Here is a 23,488-nt window from a genome sequence, read left to right on the forward strand (position 1 = left end):
GGGGGGGGTCATGCCTTAATCCCTCCAGTGGTCATCTAGTCATTTAGGGCACTTGTTTTTTTATGACAGTCATTATTGAAACAGGTCTAAACCAAACCATCCAACTTTTTGCCCTGGGCATTTTTGCTTTGTTCCATTATGAAAGAAAAACATCCAAGTTGTGGGAACACCCAAATCCCACTACCGAAATGCCTCCTTGTGATCGGGATGCACTGCAGAGAAACTGCATAGAAAAACATCTTTAAAATGTGTTTTTGAAAATAGCGATTTAGAAGTGTATGCAAGAAAAACAACCATTGGCTGCTTTGTGCTATTTTTTTTTTTTTTACTTCTTCTATTTTGAAAATGAGCCCCATAATAAATTTAGTAAATAATAGCAGACAAAATCCAAATAGGGACCTCCTGCAGCTCCAAAAAGAAGTCTGCAGCTCCGGAGCGCCCAGGACCACAGCTCACACAGCCCCCACCCGTGGGCACCAACAGGAGTCTTCTCACCTCCCAAGAACCCCCAGAGGTTTAAAAAAAAAACTTGGGTTACAGGAGGTTTAGAGTAATAACTCCAGTCTTCCCAAGGCAGATTAAAACAGTTAAGATGAACCCATCAGTGATATCCTCACTGAAATTTGGCCACGTATTACTATAGTCTATAGAACAGTGTAGAAAAATGAGCTCTATGTTTAGTTGTTCTTTTCCATTGTCTTATTCTCCTCAACGATATTTGGACCTTGTTTTAAATTAACTCCTCACAATGTAACCATAATTATGTTGTAACAGATTGTACTTCCATTACTACAATGAATTGTAAGCCACAATGAGCCCGCAAATAGGTGGGGAAAATGTGGGATACAAATGCAATAAAATAAAATAAAGAGTTTATTACTGCTGTTTCTACCAGCTACAATAATTGTTTATTCTGTTGTAGGGCCCTGTTTACTAAGCCAAGCGCTAAGGGTGCACTCGTGTTTTTAGCAAATGCTAAAGTCGCAAAAAGCATGGGCAACTCCAGCATTTAGCACATGCTAAAAATGCTAGTGCACCTTAGCAAACAGGGCCCTTATTAAAATTCTGTAATGTAAAAATATTATTACATATCATGTAATAATCACTAAAGAGGATTTTTTTTGTTTTTGAATACTTGGTATATTACCATCTATTTACACCTGATATAATACCTATCCGTACATTCTGCCCCCATTATATCCAAACTAATACTACCCTTTCTATCACAGCTAGCATAAGTATCCGTTCTTAGCATCACTCCTTAACCCCATTATCATACCCATCCTGTGATTTTCTGGCAAATCACTGGCCTAAAACCTTTTTAGGAATTGCTTCCTTTTCCCTATGGAGGCCATCGCTAGCCCTGGTCTAGTACTTTGGGATGTGCGGGCCACCTTAAAGAGTATACCATCCTTAACAGTGGATGAACGATTACGGGAATGTGGATACAGGGGAATTATGAGGGCGTATATGACTGGTCAGCAACTTGCACATTTGGATATTAGACTCACTGGTAGATGCATTAAATGCAACTAGGCGCCCCATACTTTATATCACGCTTTTTGGGGGTGCCCTAAGATTAAAAATTACTGGAGAATGATCCGGAGATATATGGATTTCACTTTAGGAGGTACAACAGGGGACACTTGGGATCATTACATTCTAGACACGCAAGCTGCTTTCGGAACACGAGATAAAGGGTCCCGGATGTGGTGCCGTAAACTCTGCCTAGTGGCTAAAAAAACCACACTACAAAGCTGGGTTTCTCCGGAACCACCAGCCTACTGGCATTGGAGAAACCAAGTGCATTTATTGGCATCCTGGGAGGCTCGAGATGCGCTGGGATCCCCCAAGAGGAAAAAGGAATTTTTACAGATCTGGAATAGATACATACATAACCTTAGCCCGCGTGGGCGCAGCTTGCTCCTGAATCTTCTATGATCAGCTCTGGGGTTGACGCTGGAGCTTCAGTAACTCTTCTGAATAAACTTTTAAAGTAACTCTCTGAAGGCAACAAACAGGGGAATTGGGGGGGGGGGGGGGGGAGGTATAGTAGATGCCTGATATTCATTTTCTCACTGATGAAAATGCTGGTATACCTTTAAGATAATTATTATATGGTGTTGAACCTTGTTTTGCCTTGTTTAGTAGCAACTTTGAATAATATATCAATTAAGGGGGGGGGGGAAGGGGGGAGGGAAGATTGGGGGGAGAAAATAAATAAAATAAGTTGATGACGGACCCTGTCGGTCAAAGCTGCTGTGACTGTTTGTTGGCATTATGTTTAAGCCAAATGTTGTTTGTAACCTGGATGCATTGTCATCAATAAAAATGTTGAAATATAAATGCAGATGGTCCCACCCTGGTTAAGGTGGAGTCCATCCTTCTGGAATAGGCTCCCCCTTCCCTTGAATGTCGCCCAGTTCCTTACAAATCTAAAACCCTCCTTTCTGCACCATCGCCTCATCCTCGCATTGAGACTCCAGAGCTCTGCCTGTCTCTTGGGCCCTGCGCTTGGAACAGGTAGCACTTCGGAAAATGCTACCCTAGAGGTTATGAATTTGAGCTTTCTGTCTAAGAGCCTAAATTTGTCTTCAAGAACCTCTCTCCCACATCTTCCTATGTCATTGGTACCCACATGTACCAAGGCAGCTGGCTGTTCCCCAGCACTATCTAAAATCCTATCTAGGTGACGCTTGAGGTCCACCACCTTTGCACCATGCAGGGAAGTGACCAGGTGGTTCTCATGTCTGTGAGCATCCCAGCTATCTACATGCCTTATTATTGAATCGTCCTAACCCTTCTGGGCAGTAGTTCCTGGAAACTCATCCTCTGTGTGAGAGGATATTGCATCCCCTGGTATGTGCTGGTCCTGTCTACAGCTTCAACAGAGTAATGCTGTCCTTTTAGTAGATTTCCCTCCTTCAAGGTAGCACAGGGGCTGCCAGATTGGTGGTGGGACTTATCTTCAGCATCCCTGTAGGTCTCCTCTATGTCCCCGTCTGTCTGTCTCCCTCAGCTCCTCCAAGTCTGCTTCTGTAGCCTCAAGAGAATGGACTCGTTCTCTGACAGGAGCTCTTTGCTTCGAGCACACACATATGACCTCTCACCAAATGGGTGATAATCATACATGTAACACTCAGTGCAAAAGACTGGATAGCACCCCTCTCACTGCTGGACTACTGTCTGCATCTTAGTATTGTAGAGTTGTTTAATTAAAACTTCTTAAGGTTCTAGGGATATCAGATGAATATAAAGATTGGTGTAATATGTAATTTATTTTGTGTTTGCTTCTCAGAAACTAGTTAAATGTTACTAGAACTCTATTGAACTCCCCTATTCTAATTAGAGTAATTTACTATTCAGTTATAGAGTTGTGCTAGGGGTGGGTGGGAATAAGGATTGAACTAGGCCCTACTGTGCCGCCTTGAGACTATCTGTTAATGCTGTGGCAGAAAATTCAAGTACTAAAACTATGGGGGAAAAGGGTTTGGAGACTAGTTAATTGCTTTGCTTTTTTTTTTTTTTTTTTTAATTCTAACTGTGTTTATCAATATCCTACAGTTCCTCTTTTAAATCCAATCTTTAAGTTACCAAGCACAGAATAAAATAATGTCACTTACCCACAGAAATGTCTTCTTTTCTCAAATCTTCTTGGAAAGAAAAAGTGGGACCTTTCCTCTCTATATAGTTTGGATTCTAATGAGACTGTTTCAAACAAATCCTTTAAAGCTAGCCCAGTAATCAGATTGCCCTTAGTAACCTTTGCAAATATTCTACTTTCTCACACCTTAATTAACACCTAATTCAGGTCAGTAGCAGCGCTACCTCTCCAGCAGGCAAGAACAGAAAATAACTTTCTTTTCGGACAGTTTAAGCCTTTTCACTATCCTTTTTATATTCTTGGCTGTTAAGTTTCTACCTCTATAGAAAGTTTCAGTTTAAAACTGGGGGGGAAAGGGTTGTGCACTATGGAAACTAGTTAATAAAGCTTGCTTCTCTCTCTCTTATTTTTATATTTTCTAAGACTGAACTAGGCCCTACTGTGCCTTCTAGAGATTATCTGGTAATTCAGTGACAGAAAATTCAAGTTTTAAACTATGGCCAAGATGCACTAAAGTCGTCGTTAGAGCCATTCCATATCGAATTCTATAGCGAATTGGTAGGGAACAGCTATGCATCAAGGAAAGGGAATGCAAATGAGCTACTCGTTGTAGCTCACTTGCATTCTCCATTCCTTCTTAAAACAGTCAGAGAATCGATCGGTCAAGCATGCGCACAGCAACAAAGCTTTATGCTGTCTGCTGTGCGCATGCCAAATACGCCTCTGTGCCGCCCGAAGACGCCACGCCGCTCACTTGAACAGCTGGTATCGGAGAGTGCAGTTGAAAGTGTCGATCACAAAAATAGCCTTCCATTTTGGCTGGGTTTTCAATCAGCTGATATCGGAGAGTGCAGTTGAAAGCGTCAATCACAAAAATAGCCTTCCATTTTGGCCATTATTCACACCCAAATAATAAAAACGTCCTTTTTAGCTGTGCTTCACTCAGCTGAGAGGCCTTGGAAGTCTCTGAGCCAATCATAGCGTGTTTAGAGCTAAACCCGCTGTGATTGGCTCACAGATCCTGCAGTGCCCGCTAGACTCTATCTGTTAATGCAAATGAAATGGCTTACTTCACTGGGTAGAGAAAAGCACAGCCCCAGAGAGCACCCCCCACACGATTTTAGCACAAAGAATAGAAAATCAACAGCACAGCAATTTAATACAATTTAAAGAAAAACCTTAAAGCCCAAAGTTGTAAAACTAGCAATTTTAGATTAAGGAATATGATAGACCCACAGCAAAAGAGAGAACAGTGTTTTTTTTTCTCTCAAAGTTTTAGATAAGATATATACTCAAAACAGTTATAGAAGAAAAGTTTTAGAACTCTAACAGCCTCAGTCCCTCAAACAGTTCAGTAAGAAAAGTTTTAGAACACAGGCAGACTGCTACTAAACCAAACCAGCTCTAAGAATCCCACAGGTTCAAGGTAAGACGGCGGCCAGTCCCGTTCTCGACCCATTCGGCACCAGCCCTCTGCCCACTGTTGGAAGGCCAGCGGAGCCACAGTCGGGCCACCGCACGGATCCAGATAGGTTAGGACCGCCTGACCAGCCTGTCCGACACCTGCCCTTGCTCAGGAAGCTGACGGTGTCTCCTTGCTGCATGGGGCCAGCCACGCAGGGATTGCCTAGATCATCCCGGCAGCTCCCGGCTCGGACCCCCACACGCCAGCCGCTGACATCAAGAGGAGGGGAGCCCACGATAGACGAGACCACCCAAGAGGCTCGGGAGCCCAAAGTGAAAGCGGGTTGCCGCAGGATAAACAGAGGCAGTGAGTAAGGGGGACATGGGGGCGATCCTGGCGGCAAATCGTTTCGGGAGCGAACGAGGCAGCAAGAGTGGCGTGAGTTGCTTACTGCAGGCTACCGGCCTGCAGGAGAACGGCCCAAGAGATCCAGACCCGACATCGGAGGAGACTGAACCGACCGCCACCCTCTGATCTCTACCCAACCACCAACACAGCTCCAAGACCTCATAACCCACGCGACCAGGTCTGCACCGCTGGTCCCAGGACTCACTGGATCTACAATCACGGAAAAAGCCACAGGAATATAAGGATCCCGATAAGTCTCCTCCCAGATTCTCCCCCCAGACTATTACCACAGACCTCAAATAAAACACACAACACCAGAACAACACATTTGATCAACTAATCCCCGCACGGTGTCTGAAAAGGCCTCAGGATCCCTACCCCGAACCAAAGACGCAACTAGGGAGCCTCCGCAACCCGGGGAAATCCTTCTGAACATCTGTGAGAATCCACCTGACACAAACCACTAGCAGCCCCAACGAATCGAACCTATAATGTACACCGACAAACTGCTCCTAACAATCTACTCCTTATCCTCGATCCACCTAACAGTAACAACCCCACTAGTTGATAGAAACACCATACTCACACTTTATAACCATCAAAGTCTGTCCAGACGCACCACACCTCACCAAACTGACAACCATCAAAACAAAGGCAGAACACCAACATACGGACAACCCCATCACCAGGGAATGAAAGGTCATAACAATCCCATACCAACAAAGAAATGACAACTGGCAAAAATCCACATAACTCCGAACACAGAAGACCCCCACCAAAAAATTCAAGTGGGCTACATTAATACCAGATCTGTAGTAAATAAAGCTACAACAATAACAGACTGGATAACATCAGAAAACCTTGACCTGCTTTTCATTAATGAAACTTGGATCCATGATCAAAAAGACCCGATACTCCTAGACCTTTGACCCCCAGGATACAAAATCAAGCATTGGACCAGAAAGGAAAAGAGGCGGAGGCATAGCACTAATCCATCGGGACTGGTGGTTGGGAGGCGGGGATAGTAGTGGGCAGACTTATAAGGTCTGTGCCAGAGCCGGTGGTGGGAGGCAGGGCTGGTGGTTGGGAGGCGGGGATAGTGCTGGGCAGACTTATACGGTCTGTGCCCTGAAGAGGACAGGTACAAATCAAGGTAGGGTACACAGAAAGTAGCACATATGAGTTTATCTTGTTGGGCAGACTGGATGGACCATGCAGGTCTTTTTCTGCCGTCATCTACTATGTTACTATGTTTATGGGGCTCATTTTCAATACACTTAGACTTACAAAGTTCCATAGGTTACTTTGTAACTCTTAAGTGGTTTGAAAATACACCTCCCTATGTATCATATAAACATAAGTATTGCCAAAGGTCCATCTAGACCAGCAGTGGGCAAGCCATGGCAGAATCCCAATAAGTATCTCAGGAATAAGCAGTGGTTCGCCTCCCCGAAATTTCCTTCATAATGCTTTATACATTTTACGTCCTTATGGACCGTCAGAGCCAGTACTAGCCCCTAGTATCACACAAGCTACCAACATTCCTCCTAGATGTAACACACTATCCCTCTAGTAACAAACATCCAGGAATTTAAAAAAAAACCTATCCTTATTATACAAATACCCACTGTCGCATATAGCGACAATCTCTATTCCCCAATATACCCCACAAGATACTTCTTGCCTCACCAAGGAACCCAAACCTGCCACACTGTTTTCTCTTGCCGCCATACTTCCTCCAACCCCACGTCTGCGCCGTCCACTTCCTACCCCTAGTACCGGCACGAGTGACGAGCCCAAGGCACGCCGGTTAGAGGGCGGAACCTGGGGGGCGCATGGCAGCCATATTTGATTAGGGCACTCAGTTGAGCTTTGGGATAGTTTCGGCTTTCGGCGACGCTCCACAGTTTGGCAAAATGCAACAAAACACGGTGACAAGTGGCCTCGTGGCTTTTTCTTCTCGGATTTCACTTCAAGCAATTGCAAAACCTACCTGAAGCGCGCGCACTCCTAGAGAGAGAGAGAGAGGAACTAAGCATCCCTGCTGCTATCCGCATGCGAGCTTTTAATGGCAGTACTTTGGGAGATACACAAGGTTATGGCTATGATGCAGAGACAAGAGAATTTTGACCTCCGGGATCTCGAGCAGTCCCTGCCGAACTCCCCACCACATGCCACTATCCACATAGCACCACATAAATTGTCCCATTAGGATACTGCCGGTCAAAAATACTGTTCAACTTGTAACTTTGTGTATTTGTTTTTAAATACCCTGTGTCTTTTGCAGATCATTATGTTCTTGCCCAAATTGGCTAGGGAGAAATAAGATGCACATATGTCAAAGCTCTCATCTTCTGGAAAGCCATGTTATCTGCACTGCCACTAGCCAGAGCATTCAAAACTGTACTGAAAAGTGGCTGAGTTGGCTAGAGTGTCAGATTTAAGCAGGTCGTACTCGGGGCTAAAAATAATGCTGTAGTCACCAGCAAAATAACAAAACTCAGGGGAATAAAAGTGGAAGACATTTCAGAAAAGGCTGGAAACTTGGAGGCGGTTTATATAGAATAGAGACTGAATATAGATTTTTTTTTTTTTAAAGGAAGAATTGGCTGATCAACTTTTCACTGGAGTGAAATAATGCAAATCCAACAATAGAGATGGTTCTCTGTGATTGGCCAAACTTAGATTGACTTCACCTGATATTCCTTTATAAAGCAGCTGCTGGGGTTGTGCTTTATTCTCTGTCTAAAGGAAAGGCAAGAGTATCTGTCAAGGTAAGGGTAGGTCAGATTGGGGGCTGCTTGTTTGTGTTTTATAACTTTTTTTTTTTCTGTGTGCTGGCTAATGTTTGAGTCAGTGATAAAGAATTAGTAGGAACCTGGTTTTGGTAGTTATGCTTCATGAAGATAATACAAATGAAACAATGATAGGCTAGAAGTTACTTTCACTTAAATCAGTTACTTTGGGTTCATCATGTTGTTTTTAGGAAGTTAAGTACATTTCATAAACTTGAAAAACATGTCAATATGACTAAGCCAGGCTTTTAGCTATGAATAAAAGCACACTTGAGTATCCCTACCCCCACCCCTGGGCTATCCACTCTAAATCAACCAAAGCATAATCCTACCCATCTGCTTAAAACCAAGGAGTTCTTCTAATTTTGTTCTGGGCAGACATCTTTTAAGGACTTCAGAACTAACAAGTAAATGTATAGAGTTGTGACACAACTCCATCCAGGTGTGTTGCTGCTTTGTGTAAAGGTACAAGCACAGCATAAACTGGAAGAAAAAAACCCTCTTATTTTACTCTGAGTATCTTAAAAGGTGTGCACTGAATGTACGGTTGAAGGATGATGTGGGACTGACATTGAAAGGTATGGTGATTGTCCCCAATATGCCTGCCTTTATATTAATATCTTTACATGAATTTCAAAATGTTTAATCTGTAGTGTTTTGTCTGTTTGTATAGTCACATAGCTATATATGATGGTATCTGTGAAATTGAGCAGTTGTCGAGAGCCTGGTTTCTAGTAAGTAGGCATGAAAGTCACAATAAAAATCTAACATTATTTGCATTATGTAAGCCACATTGAGCCTGCAAATAGGTGTGAAAATGTGGGATACAAATGTAATTTATAATCTTTTTCTCTTACTTTCTTCTGTTCTCCTCTAATTCTATAGAGCTGATTAGTATCCTGCTCTTCTATGATGTTTCTTTATCTGACATCCTATAATGACCTGAGCTCTGCTGTGTCTTTACTACTACACTGTAATACTAGAAGTGTTCCTATTATCCCTTTCTATAGTCATGTAACCTCCTGGACTCTGCATGCTTTGCACCTATTAATCAAGGTGCTAGGAACAGCTATATTGCCCATGTGTCATTGAGCTAGGATTATCAAATAGATAATCACATTAGATGTGGGTATGAGCTGCTTAGTGAATAGTGGACTTGGCTAGAATAGGTCAAATACTATCACATTTTATGATGGTAGTTTTTTCATGACACTTCAATACTTCTGGATTGTCTCCTCTCCAGTTAGAAGACAAATCTGTGAAGATCATGGCCTCTAGTGCCAGTAACAGCAGCAAGATTGAGAAGCCAGTCTCCATAGTTTGGGGTAAGAAAGAGTGCTGGGTTATAAACTTGATCTGGACTACTGTGTTCTTGGGTTTACAGAAATGGAGTTTAGGAAAGTCTCAAAATCAGGTTGTTGACTTCACATGAGGGCCAATTTCAGGTGGCTATACTTCAGCACCTTAATATAGTAGTCCTAGATATCTGGTAGGAGGGTTGCAAACCTGAACTTTGTTATACTTCAGTTATCTCCATAACAGGTTACATGGGTTTGGTTGTACAATGGGATATACTGGGCTGTGAGGCTCATCTTTCTCAAAGTGAGCTTTCTAGATCTAGAAATGTGTGTTGATAAGAATCACACCAAAGGCTTGCATAAAGGGAATTCCTCTATCTATGGATACTGCAGACTTCATGCTTTCCAGAGGATTAGCTCCTTACATTTTTCTGAAAAATTGGCTTTTATGCTCTGGATCATTGCTCTAAATTGGTTGTCTGGTGATCTATATGACTAGCAGCAAGGAGTCAGTCATTCACACTGCCATCGTTTTGGGTGCCACAGACTTGATCCAAAAACGTTCCAAGAACACCTGGATAAATTGCCTATACATGTTACTACTTATGAACTCCAGAAAGAAGCTCTTTGGCACAATGCAAGTACTATGGTGAGTATGCTCAGTAAATTTGAGACTGAGATCATACTCCCCATGCCATGGCTTAGGGGTGAGGTTCATTTCCTGTCATGGTATATGCAAAACTAACCTACTTAAAAAAAAAAAAAAAAAACTACCCCTGAGTGGAACAAGTCTGATCCATTTTACACTTTTATTAGTGTACATGAGATTTCATCATTCATAACCATATCTTCTATATGGTGTGAATTCTTAATTAAATGGATGAAGGTTGTAAACGGACTTAAAACAGAACATCTCCCGATATCCTTCCTAGTAGATGTTGAAGCTGGGAAGTTTGCTCCTGGGGATATTGTAATAGAAAGATTTTTCCACAAAAACAAGAAAATGTTTTTGAACCATATAGTGTGGAACTTTGTTGAAGTGCTTTTGACTTCCTATAAATCATAACATATATAATATGGAAGAAAAGACTCAAAGCAAACTGAAGTACTTGGTAATATCACAGAATTTAGTACTAACCAAAGCAGTTGCATCATCACTGGCCAAAAGCCTCTATGAATATTTTTAGTCCAGTTTTTAATTTTACTTTTTCTTTCCTTATTTCTTCCTTTTAAAATCTAATACTCAAATTGCATGTTGCACCACATGCCTTTAAACTTTTATATCAGTCTGCTGAAATTATGACACTTATCTCCAAGCTTTCACCACTACTTGACGGGGACCTGTTAGCCCACTGGCTTTCTCAAAGGGAGCTGGCTACTTCTGTGCCATTCCAATATCACACATAACCAGCTTGCTTTGAGAAAGCTGGTGGGTAAAATGGGTCTCTGGGTGGTGGTGAAGCTGGGAAAACTTGGAGGTAAGTGCCGTATGTGGGTGGTGGTGAAGCTGGGAAAACTTGGAGGTAAGTGCCGTATGTGGTGCAAGATTTTAAAGGAAGAAAGAAATGACATTAAACACTTGGACTAAAAATATTCATATGGAGGTTTTTGGCCAGTGATATGCAACTGCTTTGGTTCTAAGTAGTAGGAATTTTGATTCAGTGAGTATTCCAGGTTGCTTTGATGTGTTTGGTTTAGTGTTAAGTCAAAAGTACAAGTTCCACACTACATGGTGAGTCTTTTGATGGCATTCACCAACCCCCAGGAGTATTACATTGGTGTGATAAAACACGTTTTATTCACATATTGTAGAATTGTGATGAATAGAGGTTGCAGAGAGAGCCAGGATCACTGCTTACTATAGCAGATCAGATAGTCTGGTCAAGTAGAGCTGACAAATCAGTGCTTGTGTACCTCCAGTTAACAGTGCCCAGGAAGACTAGGAAGTACACAAGCGAACAGGTTTGACCTTCCATTCCTTGTTCTAGGGCTAGAGTGGCTTAAAGCTCAAGAACAGGGATTAAAGTATCATGTTCTTCCGGCTCATGGAAAATCTGCAGTTCGTATGACAATTTCTGTAAAGTTTTTGTGGATTGCTGTGTTTTCCTGCATAGGATGTGAACTGAATGAGCAGAATCGGACCTATGTTTTCAAGATGATGGAGACTGATAAGTATGAGTATCAGCTGGTGCTGCGAACGGTATGTGCTTGTTAGATTATTCTTTGGACGGGGGATGGGGAGACAGACCTGAGTAGAGATGGGTTTGGGAGGGACAGAAATAACACAAGCCCTGGTATATCTGGCTTTCTGGTGGACCAGTTTGTGTTCAGAGAGAATTCAGTTTCTCTGACAACTGGGCGGCTGTTACAATTACCCTGTAACCACATTTTTCAGCTAATAAGTTGTGATCGTACATGAGGTGCCTTGCAGCAGATTATAACACCCATCCTTTTCATGCATCTGACTTGGAAACCTACTGGAGGAGGAAGGGAATAACTCCTGTCTATAGCACCAATGTCACCTTTTTGTTCCAGGTGTGTCTAGGAGAAAAAGCAAAGGATGAATTCAATATTGTAGAGATTATACCCAGACCAGATGATGGAGATGATAGTAAAGCAGTACCCATTGCAACCCTGAGGTCCTCTGTACTGCCAATGGTGCGTAAAGGGTGGTCCTAGGAGTCTTATTGTAGTGTATTGTATGGTTCTAGCATGCTGTGTATTGGTGTACATTGTTGCCTCGGGTGACTGACCATGTCTGACTTGCAGGCCACCGTAGCTGGATTGGAGCTGAACCCACCAGTTGCTTTTCGGCTGAAAACTGGTTCTGGCCCAGTTTATATTAGTGGACAACACATTGCTTGTGAGTACATGTGGTTTTATTGGAGTGTCATGCAGAAAGGTAACCTGTCGCAATTAAATTAATCCTACTAGACCCTTAAGTCTAACCAGTTGATTTATATATTGGTCACTGTTACAATAGCTTCAGGCTTGGCATTTAACCGGGACTCTTTAGGAATGTCTGGTGTCCTTGGAGCATTTCCACATGGGTGGTTTCCTAATAACATAATCAGAATGATCTGAGATATGTAAAGGCATTGTTCTCTATGAGCGCCAGAAGCTCAAACATGCATAGACATATGCAAGTTTTGGGCAATCTGACTTCTGCTAGCTTTTCTTGCGCTCTCTTCCTCTCCATACATAATACAAGTCACTTGCAACTGACACCTATTAATGCTGTTTGCTGGTTTTCTTTGCTTATTTGATTAGAATGGTGGTGATAGCATTGCTGAACCAGGAATACATGAACTAAACACTGCAGTTAAATGCAGAGTATTGTGCCTTGCTGTATGTGATCTAAGTGTAGCAATGTTAAATTATTTGTTCTAGTCTCAGAATATGCATTTAAGCTTTGTGTTCTGGCTCTAAATGCCTATAGCCCACTGTCCTATGGCTTAGGTTGTCCATTTGTTTCTTGGCTTTTCATGTAGTAACATTATATGTGTATATATATAATTACATGAAAAGCCAAGAAACAAATGGACAGCCTGCTTGATTTCTTGATATAGATATATATAGAAATCAAGCAGGCTTTCTTGGACCCCGGAATAATAAAAACGTTTTTTTTTTTGGCCTTGCTTACTCAGCTGAGACCTGGAAGTCCCTGAGCCAATCAATGCATTCAGCAGAGCTAAACGCGCTATGATTGGCTCAGACTTCCTGGTCTCTCAGCTGAGTGAAGCACAGCCAAAGAGGACGTTTTTATTCTGGGGTTGAATGATGTCCAAAAAAGAGCCTGCAGCATCGGAGCCTTTTTTTTTTTTTTTTTTTTTTATATATATAAAGCTTCGCTTCAAAAAAAAAAAGCCATTTTGGCCAGCCTCTCCGCCCCACCGCAATAATAAAAACATCCTTTTTGGCTATGCTTCACTCAGCTGAGAGACCTGGAAGTAAGGGAGGGACATCCAAGTAAGTAGAGTTGTGGTGAGTGGTTAGATCACCGGTCTTGTAATTCAGAGGTGGAGGGTTCAAATCCCACTAATAGTTTGTTTTTTAAATAAAGGACGAGCACTTGGATTTTTTCCACTTTAAGTTGTATGAAGTCTTTATTGAACATTTATCAAAACAGCATAACAAAAATACAGCACACCAGAACAAGTAATAGCATAACTGATCAGCTCCATAGTAACATAGTAGATGACGGCAGAAAAAGACCTGCACGGTCCATCCAGTCTGCCCAACAAGATAACTCATATTTGCTGCTTTTTGTATATACCCTACTTTGATTTGTACCTGTGCTCTTCAGGGCACAGACCGTATAAGTCTGTCCAGCACTATCCCCGCCTCCCAACCACCAGCCCCACCTCCCGATCCTGACTAAGCTCCTGAGGATCCATTCCTTCAGCACAGGATTCCTTTATGCTTATCTCACGCATGTTTGAATTCAGTTACCGTTTTCATTTCCACCACCTCCCGCGGGAGGGCATTCCAAGCATCCACTACTCTCTCCATGAAAAAATACTTCCTGACATTTTTCTTGAGTCTGCCCCCCCTTCAATCTCATTTCATGTCCTCCCGTTCTACCACCTTCCCATCTCCGGAAAAGGTTCGTTTGCGGATTAATACCTTTCAAATATTTGAACGTCTGTATCATATCACCCCTGTTTCTCCTTTCCAGAGTATACATGTTTAGTTCAGCAAGTCTCTCCTCATATGTCTTGTAACGCAAATCCCATACCATTCTCGTAGCTTTTCTTTGCATCGCTTCAATTCTTTTTACATCCTTAAGATACGGCCTCCAAAACTGAACACAATACTCCAGGTGGGGCCTCACCAACGACTTATACAGGGGCATCAACACCCCCTTTCTTCTGCTGGTCACACCTCTCTATACAGCCTAACAACCTTCTAGCTACGGCCACCGCCTTGTCACACTGTTTCGTCGCCTTCAAATCCTCAGATACTATCACCCCAAGATCCCTCTCTCCGCCCGTACCTATCAGACTCTCCCCGCCTAACACATGTCTCCCATGGATTTCTATTCCCTAAGTGCATCACTTTGCATTTCTTCGCATTGAATTTTAATTGCCAAACCTTAGACCATTCTTCTAGCTTCCTCAGATCCTTTGGCCTACCACTTAGTAAAAGTGGTATATTATTTCCTGAACTGGCTGATTGACAATGCTGAGTGCTATGGACAACCCTTCTCCTCAGATTTTTTGGGGTGGAAATGACAATGCTGAGTGCTACGGACAACCCTTCTCCTCGGATTTCTTGGGGTGGAAATGTAAGCAGAGGACAGGCCCTGCTCCGACTACCCATGTCATTTTCTTGATGTGGGGAGATCTGCTATTTTGTCATTCGGGTCCCATAAAGTGTTCAGGAACCACCAATATACAGATCATGGTACTGCACCCGTGATTTGGGTGTTTTTTTTTTGTTTTTTTTTTGCCCCAAAATACAAGCACAATCTTGCTCAATAGGCCTTATATAGACCAAAAAAAATCTAGGCTTCCAAAACAAACTCCGCAGGCAAAATGCAGATGCTGAAGTTATGAAGTTAATTGTTAGTACTCATCTTGGACAAGTATTCCAAAGAATGGAAGTTGGAACACCAACAATGGAAGGGTAACAAAGGCAAAAATCTGAGTCAGGCTAGAAAGGTAAGGAAGGGTGACAATTTCTTCAGGTATATGAGGGGAAGATGAACTAAAAAATTAGAGCCCTTCCCTTAGCGAATCGTAAGGAACGGGCATGCAAATGAGCTGCTCGTTGTAGCTCACTTGCATTCTCTATTCTAATCGGTAAACACTGCTCTGCGAATGCCAAGGACGTCCTTCACTATAAAACAAAAAACAAAAACTAACTTCCTCTTTTTCTACCGTCGTCTATATGTTACTATGTAATATGGAGTGCAAACAAGTTAGAAAGGAGCACCATTTTTAAAATATTGACTTTCTCTCCAGGCAGATAAGTGGGCAGAGATATCTACTACTACTACTTAACATTTCTAGAGCGCTACTAGGGTTATGCAGCGCTGTACAGTTTAACAAAGGACAGTCCCTGCTCAAAGGAGCTTACAATCTAAAGGACGAAATGTCAAGTTGGGGTAGTCTAGATTTCCTCAATGGCAGTATAATGGTTATGTGCCAAAAGTATCTAAAGGTTTATGGGAGGGGGGAGAATAAAAAAATTTGCAGGACAGTGGTTGACAGCAGAGGGTCCTCAAGGTGCTTGGTCATCAAGCTCAAATGAGTTTTCAAAACCAAAAACTTGTAATATAGCAACTCAAAATGTAGAGTGAAGACAACCAGGGGAAAGACTATTAGAATTAGGGGGCAAGGAAAAAGATCACTAGTGGATTCCCAATGTGCCAAATGGGAGTTTTTAGAAGGCATCTTGAGGGAGGAAAAGTAAGGGGGGGAGAACCCAAGGCAGTAAGCCTTATGGACTAAAAGAATCTCAAGTTTAACACTAGCTATAATAGGAAGCCAATTTAACAGTATGAGAAGGGGTGTCAAACACTTTGCCCTAAGAACATAGGTGGCAGTATTCTGTAATGTCTGCATTTTATTTGAGACTGAGAGGCCAGCATAGATTGCCTTGCGGTAGTCAATATTGGAGATCAATAAGGGTATAGACCAGCATGTGGCGGGCTCAAGTGTCAAGAAGGGCACAAATTTTGTATAGGGCAAGAAAACCAGTGTTCTAGTGGAAATTATACTGGATTCAGAATTTTCCTTTCAGAATGTTTTGGATGATAGTAGCTAAGGGACTAAAATATATTGAAGAGAGAAAATAGAAACCTTTGGGACACCACTGGTGAGCAGAAGTGACTGAAGTAGATGGAGTAGAAACTGTAAAAGATCACCATTGAAGATGTAAAACAGTTAACAGACCTTGAAGACTAGTTTCAAACAGAAGTGATAAAAGGGGTTAATGAGGTTGAAAGCAGAAGATACATCAACGGAAACGGACTATAATGGAGGGAGAGCAGAATGAAGACTACCAAGGAGAGCTGTTATAATAGTTTGTGCTATGAGTTGTCTGAAGCCTGCTTGGAGGGATGAATCAAAACTGTCCACCTGAGATGAGAACTGGGAAATTTTCTTGGTGAATTTGGACCAAGCACAATTTTGAAACTTGGCAATAGCTCACAGCTTCCAAGATATGTGGACTCTAGGATGGGGGCAAACTAAAGCCTGTTCTATAGATAGGCCACAGTTCCAAAAAGGCTCTGGGGAAATGACTGCATAGGCAAAAGGTGCAAGGCTATGGTGTGGTATCTTGTCCAAGATGTAGGGATATGGTCTAAAGAGCATGTTATGGGACACATGCTGGCTACCAGAAGAAACTGGCTGTGATGGGATTGAAAAGGTAGCTGGATCACTGTCATGTCAACATGGGCAGGATGAGTGATCTCTGGAAGGAGTGGAGGACAGAAGGCTTGTAGGGTAACTCTCATTTTGAAAAAAAGCCTAGCATGGAGGGAGCTGACTAAGATGGCGCCGAGACCAGACGTGCTATGCTGAGCTCCGGAGTTTGTTTTTGTTTTTTTCCCTCTAAATTACTATTTCCTTAGTTAACAATGCCAAAGAGGAAGGGAAAGACTAGAGGTGGTTCCTCCTTACACTTGGTGGACCCTACTCTTTGTCAGTTACCGATTACAGCATATGCAACGCCATCTGCATTCAGGGGCGCTCCATTGACCAGCGCAGTCAGGAAAGTGAGATCACTTAGCCCACTGAGTCCAAGGCAGGTTCTAGAAGCGAAAAGCCTGCTGGGAGGAATGGCTTTTGAACGAGCCAAGGAGGGTTCTTCCCATGCTACTGCGACGCTTCAAGAGGGGGACTCTTCCCGAAAATCAGAGCCTTCCACTTACCTTCTCGGAAGCTGGGTGGAATTTGCCAGGGCCAGAGTTAACATCTGAGGCGCCGCTGGGAGTGGAGAAGTGGCCTGGCCCTGAGATTGCCTTGCAACCATTGGCAAGACCAGCAAAGGTAGCATTGGAGTCTTTATGGTCAGCAATGGAATCCCTGCATAAGGTTTGTCTTACTTTTGTATCCAATACAAGGTCGAATGCCTCAACGATAGAATCTCTTCAATCTTGACTTTCTCTTCAGGAATCAAGTTAAAATTATGAAAAATCTTTAACTCAAGGACGTAAAATGTAAACTATTACAGAATCCTGATGTGGTTCACTGTAAATTGGAGAACTTGGAAAATGGAGCTAGGTCACTGAACTTGAGAATACAAAATTTTCCTTTTGTTAAATATAGCTCCTCGAGGGACTTATTCCACAATTTTTTAAAAAGTTCTTCAATATCCTGAAAATGGGCTTCCCCCATTACAAAAACTTTACCATCTTTATTAGTTCGGGCAGCCAAAGTAAAAGATCAAGTGGGGGCGAGTTTGTCTTCTAGTTTGGACATCTCAACGCTTTTGGAGAAATCGCAGGATGAGGTGAATTATCAGACCATCTGTTGGTTTCTTTCGTATTTCTTCAAGATAGAGGCCTAGTAAATTATGGTGCATTGCTTGACAAAGTTCGCTTTGGAATTATGTAAAAAAAATTTCTATAAAAAATAAAAAGCCTAGCATATCGGCAGTAAGCAGTTGAATACATATAAGACCAAGATGTTGGTGAATTAACACAATGTTTTACTTGAAAAGGAAATTTAATCAGCCAGAAGTAGGCTCGCTCTTAAAAATATATATAGGTATAGGCCACTGTTCTGACATCCTTAAGGATGATAGGGAGAAAGATTTACAGCAGTGGCATTTCAGCTTTTAAAAATTCTTGTCTTAGTAGGTGTAGGCCCAGGTGGAACCACAGATCTTTACAGGAAGTACAGAGAAGCAAGAATGGAGTAGCACTCCAACAAGAGAATTAACATTACTAAGGTACAGGTACATTGAGGGTGATGGCGTCTCGGTAGATGGGACTTAAATCCCATTTGGGGGTCACTGCTCAGTTGACGTTGCTGTTGTACACACCCCATTCTATAATCTTTCATGTGTATTTTTTTTTTTTGCACTTTGAGCTCAAATTTACATAGCAGAGGTTTTATTTGTTATACTTGTATCCCACATTTTCCCACCTATTTGCAGGCTCAATGTGGCTTACGTAGTACTGTAAAGGCGTTCGCCAAGTCCAGTAGAGAAACAAATACATGGGTGATGTGGTCGATTAAGGTTCAAGCACAATGGGGATCGAGGAGAGGTTTATATAGTGTCCATTACGAGCTTTGGTTTTGCTGTGTTGCAGAGTGTAGGCATTTATGGTGGGTCGGTAGGGTATGCCTTTTTGAACAGGTTGGTTTTTAGTGATTTCCTGAAGTTTAGATTGTCGTAGGTTGTTTTCAGTTAGTGCTAACTAGCACAGAGTACCAATCGGCTCTAATCTTAGTTTTATTTCTAGTCTGCCCTTGTCCAGGGTGGAGTACAAATGTACATATAATCAAGAACTGTCACAAAAATCCAACAAAACAGTTCCAGCAGGGAGTCTAGTGTACACCATTTCTTCAAGCAGAGTTGGCAAAAGCAGTAGACAAGTCTCAACACTACTTAATGTGAATCTTGCTCATTTATATTTATCTGCAATGGCAATTCCATTCAATAGGACCATAGATGGAAAATGTACACTTAAGAGCTTACACCAACTGGCACATGTTGGAAATGCAGGAGTGACAAGCTGACTCTTGGTTGATCTCGAGAATTTGTTGGTAAATACTGGTATTTCACAGCATTCTTTAAGTGGAGTAATGATAGAGCTTGGTGAACCATCAAGTTTTTGTATAAGATCTTACAATGCGCTGTGTTTCCACGAAAGCACCAAGGGTTGCACAGCTGAATTCATACCCACCTTGTGCCTGAAGGGGGGGGGAAAAAAACTGTTATCCAGTAATCCATACTATTGAATACCATCTTCTGCATCACTTTCTTAAAATCAGCCCAAGGCAAGAGACTTATAAATGGTCTGAATAGGTTTGTACCAGAGGTCTAAAAGTGAAACCAGAATTTGAGCAACATTCCTAAGTGTTTAACATGCTTCAAAACATAATAGGCATCACCATTAATTTCAGGTAATGCTGTTGTAGAAGCCAACATAACCACATTTCTTGGTTTCTGCAACCTATTCTGATGGAGATGGTTTGTTACAGCCTTAAAATGGCCTGTAACAAACTATTCACATTGACAGCTGGACATAAACTGTAGATTTCAGTAATGTACATAATGGATGCAAAGTATGCAAATATTAAATATTTGTGGCACCCCAAGTAAAATGGCTTGCTTTCCTTATCTTAGAACGTCCCCCACAAGGCCACAAACAGAGGCATTGAATGATCCAAAGTATCGGCGGCCACAAATAGGCACCAGTTTGCAGTTGGTAACATAGCTGCACTTTAATCATGATTTTTATAACCTTTAGTATAACTACTAAAGGGAGGAGCTATAACCTTGGCACAGAAATCCTTTAGTGTCCCTACTAAGAGGGGGGGGCATGGGAAGATCAGGGGTGTGCCCAGCCTTTATCTACTAACAGTAAGTCACACTGTCACCAGCCATTAACATGGTATAAGCAGCTGTGCCTAAATGTTGGCATAAGCTCAACAGTATTTCAAACTGTAAATCGGTAGTGACTCATTTTCAACTACTGACTTTTGTCTACTTTTTTACAATTGAATTTGCTGATTCATAAAATATAGTGCACTGAAGTTCACAGGTCAGTCTTAACAGTAGGACCTCCAGCCAACATGGGCCATGTTTAGCTATATACTGTCATAGGCTGGTTCACTATATGGGTGTCCTCTCCTGACTTCATTATTTCAACATATGTAAATGTTGGCATAAGCATCAACTTCAAAATAATTTAAGTTGCAAATAAAGAATTTTAGAATGAGTATTTAACTTCAGTGAACCTGTACTGAATCCCCCCCCCCCCCCCCAACAAACAAACAAAAAAAAAGTCTCATCCTTTAATACTAGCTCCATACCCACTTATTTCTCATAGTGGAAGCAGACTACTCATGGGTGGAGGAAGAGGAGGAGGAAGAAGCTGAAGAGGAAGAAATAGAATCCCCTCCAAAACCTGTGAAGAGACCAGCTGCTAACAAGAAAATGGGCCAGGCCAAGGTACGCCAACTGGTGAGCAGCAGATACTCTTACTTTATAACTGGGGGAGCAGAGCATCTCCCTTAGAACACCCCCCCCCCCCTTCAATCTAGGAGGAAACGCTCGCATGTAGGGAGAGGCAGCTGACTGGGTAGGTAATAGCTTCACAGCCTTAGCTGGACAGCTGTAGCTCCACCCCCATAGCATGTAAAGGAATTGTTCTCACAGGCCCTGTCATGGTGAGTATTCACAACCAGGGCCTATAGGCTGTGGCATCCTCAAATGCAATGAAAGGAGCTACAGCCTGCTTAAGTTTAGCAATTAGGCCACTCTGCTGCTGCTGCTCCCCACTCTACTACTTCTCTCAAAAGGCTTCCTGCTGTTTCTGACATGCAGGACGTCAAACAGCAGGAAACCTTTTGAGAGAAGAAGCAGACCTCGGCTGGCGGGGAGTTGGGGTCCCCCGCCAGCAAAGGTAGACAACGGTGGGAGGGGGGCAATGGCGGGGGGGGGGGGGGGCTAAAATGTGCCCCCTCACCTCGGGCTCTGGATCCCCCTCCTGCCGAAGTCTGGCTACGCCCCTGTTAACACTCGCAGCATCCCTGGTCTGGAGACTACTGTGGACCTACAGGCTTCCATGGCAGAAGAGGGAGATGTAGTCTTAGTTGGCCTGGGGCTCAGGGGTGGGGAAGGGGGCCAAGGATTAAGACAACTCAATAGTGTTTGAATCTAGGTAAATGCAGATATTTTGTCTGTTTTTATCTTAGAAAAAGAAACTTGATAAAGATGCAGAAGATGAGTGAGTATGGATGTGGGGGTGAGGCGGCTTTTGGCAGAACACATGCTGGTTTTCTTATAGCCACTTGATTAAAGATCAAATTTGGGTTAGTATGTATATTTGCCTGTGGATTTCAGTTGCTGCTGGGAGTGGATGTGGTCAGTCTTCTAGTTCATAAAACTAGAAAATGGAAATATTGTGGGTTGGATAGCTCTGGTTGGACTGAGCTCAGTCAGTGTCAAATCCCATCATACACTGGGTCTTAACATGTCAATGTCTTGTAGGATGGCATCTGTGGAGGATGAAGACAGCCCAGTGAAAAAGGTACAAAAGCGTCCTTTGGTTCTCTCGAAATGGGGGGGGGTAAACGATTCCTCAGGATTATTTTGTTTGAGGTAAGAGTAGCCATCCACTCCTGTGAGGTTTCTGATCTCTGAACTAACACCTTGCAGGGCAAAGGAGCTGGAAGGGGCAAGAAACTATCGGTGAAAAAGTAGCATGTTTGAGGTAATACTTGAATTTCAACTGTATGGATTGGGTGTGGTGTGTAGTTTTATGATTTAACACTTGCCTTTTTCCTTCCCCCTCCCCCACCCCAGGTGCAGTGACAGCAGAAGACCATAATATGATCACATGGACTTTGTAGAAATAAAAGTTTATTTTTTTTGGAATTGGTCTATTTTGGATGATGCTTGACTATTTGAGGGCTGATTTTGTTTAGTTCTCATGATGGCAATGGGGACAAATCTGTACTTAAGCATGGCTTGACTCAGCTGTGCAGCGTCTTAATGCTTGGTGGCCAATAGCACACTTGCATAGTTGTCAGCTGGCTCAGTCTTGTATTGGTACAGTGCTATATAGACTTGTATGCCCTATGGAAATCGGCCTACAAACAGCTTGTGTCATAGGAGCCAACTTTTCAAAATTATTGGGGGTGCTAAACACAATGAAAATAATCCCTTCCTGGACATATACAAGGAATTTTCTTAATATTGGGGGTGCTCAAGCACCCACAGAGTTGGCTCCAATGGCTTGTGTTAAGTTACACTGTTCTAAGTTACACTGTTGTTACAGGCTGCTAGACAGCAAAACTTTAGAACAAGCCTTCATCTACTATAAATGTGATTTAAGGGAGAAAAGGACCCCTATTGCAGTTGTCCTTGATACATGGGAGCTTATGCCAACATTTAGGCACAGCTGCTTATATACCATGTTAATGGCTGACAGTGTGACTTAAGTTAGTAGATAAGGGTTGAAAATATAATTTTATGGACCATAATGGGCCTAAAATTAAACTAAGGAAAGATCAGTGGGCTAAAGCAGACTTGCAGCTATGTGAGGTAGTAGCATATGTAACAACTTTTTAGCTAAGCGCCATGTGAACTAGACTTCTCTGGCCAGATGACTAGAGACCCACATGCCCCCTACTTCTATAGATCATCAAATAATTTTGTGCCCAATTTGTTCAGTTAATTGAATAGCAAGCTAATTAGCACCAAGTGGCTTTTTTAAACTAGAACTTACAAACTTGGGTAGGAACTTTGTGCCTAATTTTTACACAGTGAGAAAAGAGACAAATGGGATAGTCATAAGCAAGGGTCTTCCTAGCATTCTGTTAATAGAAATACAGGGGATACATGCCCAAGGCATGTATATTGCACCCAGTGGTGTGCTGGTACATGTTAACAGGCTCTCTCCTCTGGTGCACCTCTGCGCCCCCCCCCCCCCCCCCAAATTGCAGAGCTGGCTATAGCCGGGGAGAGAGCCTGGGGGGGGGGGGGGCAATGCATTACTCCAGGAAAAAAAATTTAAATGATCCCAGGTTTCAATCTAATACATATGGCATTTTATCCCACATTAAATAAGTAAGTTGAGCACCTGATTCTCAAAGTGGACATATTCCAAACACTATAATGAAAATAAAATGATTTTTTTTCTACCTTTGTTGTCTGACTTTGTTTTTCTGATCATGCTGCCCTAGTATCTGATTCTGCTGCTATCTGTCCTCTTAACTCCGTTTCCAGGGCTTCCTTTCCGTTTATTTCTTTACTTTCCGCCTTTCTTCTTCATTCTTTCCCTATGTCT

General features: G+C 42.4%; 2 protein-coding genes across 5 annotated transcripts in view; one reads left to right on the plus strand and one right to left on the minus strand.

Annotated features, from left to right (window-relative positions):
• Positions 1-7,166, minus strand: part of PBDC1 (polysaccharide biosynthesis domain containing 1) — a 31,754-nt gene extending 24,588 nt beyond the window's left edge. Inside the window, exon 1 of the mRNA XM_030201980.1 lies at positions 7,107-7,166. Coding sequence (XP_030057840.1) covers positions 7,107-7,148 — 42 coding nt within the window. The 5' untranslated portion in view covers positions 7,149-7,166. The remainder of the gene's footprint in view (positions 1-7,106) is intronic.
• Positions 7,167-7,298: 132 nt separating this feature from the next.
• NPM2 (nucleophosmin/nucleoplasmin 2) lies at positions 7,299-22,370 on the plus strand. 4 transcript variants are annotated; one of them, XM_030201984.1, is made up of 10 exons: positions 7,299-8,191; positions 9,456-9,537; positions 11,625-11,710; positions 12,046-12,168; positions 12,280-12,373; positions 20,525-20,646; positions 21,393-21,424; positions 21,688-21,727; positions 21,856-21,910; positions 22,003-22,368. In XM_030201984.1, exons 2-9 carry the CDS (start codon positions 9,480-9,482, stop codon positions 21,898-21,900), a joined length of 600 nt encoding a protein of 199 aa, XP_030057844.1. In that variant the 5' UTR covers positions 7,299-8,191; positions 9,456-9,479; the 3' UTR covers positions 21,901-21,910; positions 22,003-22,368. The 4 variants fall into 4 exon arrangements, with proteins under 4 accessions (XP_030057844.1, XP_030057841.1, XP_030057845.1 ...); XM_030201981.1 differs by having other exon boundaries at positions 7,300-8,191; positions 20,525-20,658; positions 22,003-22,367; XM_030201985.1 differs by lacking the exon at positions 9,456-9,537 and having other exon boundaries at positions 7,300-8,191; positions 20,525-20,658; positions 22,003-22,370.
• The last annotated feature ends 1,118 nt before the right edge of the window (positions 22,371-23,488 follow it).

Source organism: Microcaecilia unicolor, chromosome 4 (genome assembly GCF_901765095.1).
Source record: "Microcaecilia unicolor chromosome 4, aMicUni1.1, whole genome shotgun sequence".
NCBI classification, from domain to species: Eukaryota; Metazoa; Chordata; class Amphibia; order Gymnophiona; family Siphonopidae; genus Microcaecilia; species Microcaecilia unicolor.

What these genes read in the sequence shown, in the direction of transcription:
- NPM2 (XM_030201981.1), top strand. Translation starts at nt 9,480, where the DNA reads ATGGCCTCTAGTGCCAGTAACAGCAGCAAGATTGAGAAGCCAGTCTCC. An exon ending in TAGTGGACAACACATTGCTT is followed by an intron (nt 12,374 to 20,524) that starts GTGAGTACATGT and finishes TATTTCTCATAG; the next exon opens with TGGAAGCAGACTACTCATGG. An exon ending in AGGCCAAGGTACGCCAACTG is followed by an intron (nt 20,659 to 21,392) that starts GTGAGCAGCAGA and finishes TTTTTATCTTAG; the next exon opens with AAAAAGAAACTTGATAAAGA.